Source organism: Centruroides sculpturatus, unplaced genomic scaffold, assembly GCF_000671375.1.
Source record: "Centruroides sculpturatus isolate CEXI.00-Female unplaced genomic scaffold, Cexi_2.0 scaffold254, whole genome shotgun sequence".
NCBI classification, from domain to species: Eukaryota; Metazoa; Arthropoda; class Arachnida; order Scorpiones; family Buthidae; genus Centruroides; species Centruroides sculpturatus.
The window spans coordinates 660398-665173 of record NW_019384488.1 but is presented as its reverse complement, the minus strand read 5'-3'; the positions used below and the strand labels follow the sequence as shown (position 1 = coordinate 665173).

The window sequence follows — 4776 nt, the reverse complement described above, 5'->3', positions numbered from 1 at the left end:
GTTCCGTTCCAGCCAATCACAGCCCGGCACGTATGCAGTTTACGGACTACGGCTGTTTGAAAGGTTTTCTTCCATAAAATTAATCGATTCTAGACTAATTCGACTCAACATTTCCAAAATACGTATAATTTTTTGGAAATAATCCATATAAACTATGCTATAAACAAAAAATTGTAGGATTACTTACCGAGTGTGCACCGTTCGACTACGCCATTGCTTAATTTAAGCTTGTTTTCGTCGTGGAGCTTGTCATAGAATGGCGCTCGCGTGCTTCCTGATAAATTATTTTTTTTGCGAAAAATTCTGCGCTGAACTTTGGAGACATCATTAATATAAATATAATTTTTATGGACGTTAAATAATAAATGGTTTTTAGTAGGCCCACTACTCGTTTAAACTCAACGGTTTGTACAATATCCGCTATTGGTCTAGATTCGACAAATCCTGTCGCGACACGAGTCGGCGATGACGTTTTACCGAATTATACGAGTTTTTTTAGCGTGTTTGTACGAATACTGTCGCAATTTTTCGCCGTCATATAGGAATCCGAACTATATGAACCCGTGTTATAGGGGGTGTCGAGTGTACGTCACAAAGTTGGGCTCCCATTGATGTTTATACTATTTAACAATAATAATAATAATAAACCCCCCGAGGTGTGCCACCTTGCCGTGGTGGGGGGCTTATCTGCTCCAAGGAGGTTGATTGCTGTGCTGGCGGTAGTTTACTACCAGTAGGTTCAACCAAGCCAGAGAGGTCTCAGCTGAGGAGTGGTACTAAGTGCACCCAACCATTAAAACACTATGGAGAAACAAATAAAAACCAAGTCTATACTGGCTCGGTCGTTGCCCAGAATAAAAAGGACCGCGGCGGATGTTTCTGATTCTGGGCATCCGTCGTTAAGTGGGCTACAGAGTCAGAATACAAATGAACAACCACGGAAGCGGCAGAAATACACAATGTCAGAGAACCGTGCAGTTATGCAATGCTACTATGCATCAGAACCTCAGAAACGTGGTTACCAAAAGAGGATGCACCAACTGTAGAAACAAGAATACCCTGATTCACAAATAACTGAACTTCGACTTGCTGATCAGGGAAGATTTATTGTCAGAACTAAGGTGTTCAGTGAACTTGAACTTGAAGAGATTCAGAGGCTCAGTGAGACTGCTTGGCAGAAGTTCTCACATCTGACAGTGGCAGAAACTCCGACGATACGCATCAGAACACACCGAACCGGAAGTAAACGCGAACCCTTTACAACAAATTGAAGGACAGGCAGCTGAGGCACTGGATGAACAACCAGGAACTTTAGCAACAAGGCAACAAGAGCTTAAAGATAAAATCATGGCTACCGTTTAATTTAGATAAAAGTGCCCGTCTTTGTGTTCATACATAGTATCAGATATTGATACTTTGCACCAATAAATCCGAATAATCAATTCCTGATCGCAATGAATTTTTAACATTTTTCATGAAAGTATATCAAAAACGCAATTTGGATATTTATTGTTATGAAATATGTTAATTTAAATTGTAATATTTACAGATAATCGTTTTATTTTTACAACTCCAGATAAAATAATCCCCGAAGAAAATATAACGCATATATTTTGGTATAAAATGATTCAACTATATTCCCTCTGTTATGTATATAACAGCCGGGAAAGTAAAAATCGTTTTTCTGTCTTACTTTTAAGTCTAATCTATGTAAGTGGAGAAATTTGAAAGTGTGATTATCGAAAATTACTGAAAAGTATAGTGGGTTAGATTTCCAGCAATTGAATGCTTGCCACACGGTGAAAAAGTAGAAACTATACTGTGACTGTGGGAGCAGGTTGTAACAGTAAGCTTGGGGTAAATTGTAACGTTAAACATATAAGGGACCAAGAAAACTAGCATAAGATGAAACTTTGTCCACGTTTCTTTATGCATCGCTCGAGAAGCGCTTTACATCAAACACTCTGAAACCCGTTTCTAAATCAACGCTGCAATGTAACGGACCGTTTCTAAACGTTTACTGCAGGAAATCGCTCGTTGCAGCAAAGATAAAGCAGCTTTTACGTCCGCTACACGTGTAAAACAAAATGGACGCTCGTGTGTATAATACGATATTATGCTGTAAAAANAAATAATATAACAATAATTTTTATACAGTATGTACAAAATCATAATTAATACTTATTGATTATTAAATTTCAAAGAGTTTAATTATTAAAATCATATCTTTAAACATTTTGAATGTTAATGAGTTATAACAATATATGCATTTGCTATATAAATTTGAATATTTTTCAAACTATGAATATTATATATCATATTTTAAATTAATATCTAAGGGTTGAATCCACAAATAAGTCATTAGTAAAATAAAAAAAGTATTATGTTTTTATAAGGTATAACAAAATATTCAAAACAATTACATAACTCCTGTTACAATGTTGAACATTGTAGGATTTAATTCAATTTTCACTAAGGGAAGTCTCTGTTAAGTATAGTTACAGATCAACTTAATATGTGTGAACTGTTAGTAGAATATATGAAGAATTTGTAATCAGACTATACACAGTTAAAAATTTATACCCTCATAAACTTTAGTAATTAAATTAAAATAATGCAGGTTTGTTTTTCTTTTGTACTTTTGTTCTTATGTTTTAAGTTTAAAGGTAGAATTTTACCTATGTGCACCGTCATGGCAGCAGTCGTGACTGTTCATGCTCCCGACGGACTCCTCCCGGAGGGAAACTGCCACCTAATTGTTTAACATCACTAGTTACTGATTCACAGTAGTTCTTGAACACACGTTTCAATAACTAGTATGTATCAATAACTAACAGGAACGCAAACAGTCGCGACGACGGTGCACATAGGCAAAATTTTACGTTTAAATCTGGATATTAAATATAAGTTTGCAATATGTAGGCATTAACATAAAAGTGGCAGAAGAAGAATTATATTATCCTTAATACATATGTCTGAAATACATTCTATGAATAAAATTAGTCATTTAATGATGTGATTTCAATTATTTTTGTTGCTCCAATTTAGTTTGACAAGTCTTTTATATCTACACCAATTAGAAGTTTGAGATAATTAAGTAATTGTAGAAAGAGTTATATAATTTAATAAAATATTTACTTGTAAGGGCAATAATCCTTCACTACTGATATTTTGTAACGGTGGAACAGCAATTGACGTTCCTTTATTGTCCACCCTTTTAATTCTATTTCGAACATTTTCATTTGGAAGGTCTTTCATTTTAGATAACTTCATTTGTAATTTCTTTGCTGATTTATAATCAATCTTTTCTTTTTGTATCGGACTAAACTTGATGACTTCCACCGGATTCTTTTTCATTTCCCTAAAAATAAAAAAAAAATCGGTAAAATATCTTCGATTCTAAATTTTTTGTTGTTATATAGAATCATTACTGTACAGAGATTTGACTGTATTACATACACTAAATATTAAAAAAAATAAAAAGTGAGAAAAACATGAAGGAGAGGGAATGACAGAGGACAATAGAAAGGATAGATAACAATAGAGTAAATATAGAGCTCAATTTCCTACAGGAAATAATGCATAATGGAAAATACTAAATAGTAGTAGTGAATAATATCCTATCATTATTATTATTTTATATTTTTAGTTAATTAATAGTTACTTTTTATATTGATATGATATAATCACCTGTTAACATACTTTCAAATCATTTTTCTTTTCAGAAATTAACTGTTCTTCTATATCAAGTTGATTTTTCTTTTTTTCTAATTCATTGTTCATTTTCTCTTCATAATTCTGCAACCTTTCAATTTCTTTTAAGAGTTCATCTTTTAATTGTTTAATTTCTAATTGCTCTAATTTTCTTTTCTTCTCTATTTCCATTTGACATTGGTCATGTTCTTCTTTTAAAAGTTGAAATTTTGTTTCAAATTCCATTTGAATTCTAGATGTAGCATGTTCTAATTCATTCTGATAATGTAACTGTTCAGCTTTTTTAATGTTTTCTATCTCTATTTTCTTCAGTATTTCTAACATATCATTTCTTTCTAATTTAGTTTTTGTTTTATTGGTGTCTTGAATTTGTAAAGTTTCACGTAAATTTTTTTGTCTCTCTTTAAACGCTTCATCAATTTCATGTAATTTTTCAGAAATTGTCTTTGTTTCCTTTAAAGTATTCACTTGAACTTCAACATCTGAAAAAGATTTCATTATATGCTGCTTCACACAATGTCTTAATAAGGAATACAAAACTCCTTTATGATCCATCATAGAGAATTCCATAATGAAATTCCTATAAAAGTTGGAATCTCTTGAAATACCCAATAAATCTAATATGTCATATACACTAAACATATTTTCTGGATTTGTAGACATAAATAATTCACTCTGAATATACGACAAACTAAGACGATAGTTCAGTTTATCTAAATGATTGTATATTAGCCAATTGGCAATCTAAAAAGAAAGTTAACTATATTAATATGTAAGACAAACATAAAAATTAAAATGTTATTAATATATTAATTAATATTTTAAATGCAGATATGAATTTAATAAAAAAAATTTAAAGGTAAATAAAATACAAGTTGACCCCCCTATAACACTGTTGATAATTTCGTTTTATATGAATTCCATGTTGTACGAGTCACTTAGATTTTACAAATACGTGAGCCTGCACATTTTACAATTCATGGCCCTGCACACGTATTTGTAAAATCTAAGTGACTCGTACAACATGGAATTCATATAAAACGGAATTATCAACAGTGTTAT

At 31.9% G+C, this 4776-nt stretch overlaps 1 protein-coding gene across 2 annotated transcripts in view; it reads right to left on the bottom strand.

The window, feature by feature from the left end:
* The window catches only part of LOC111621675 (major antigen-like), a 66073-nt gene that overhangs the window by 30483 nt on the left and 30814 nt on the right, over positions 1–4776 (bottom strand). The window contains exon 2 of one of the 2 annotated variants that reach the window (XM_023363880.1): positions 3139–3361. In XM_023363880.1, the coding sequence (XP_023219648.1) occupies positions 3139–3357 (219 nt within the window). In that variant the 5' untranslated portion in view covers positions 3358–3361. Of the gene's footprint in view, positions 1–3138; positions 3362–4776 lie in introns of those variants that run through there. The other variant, XM_023363881.1, reaches the window with a different exon arrangement.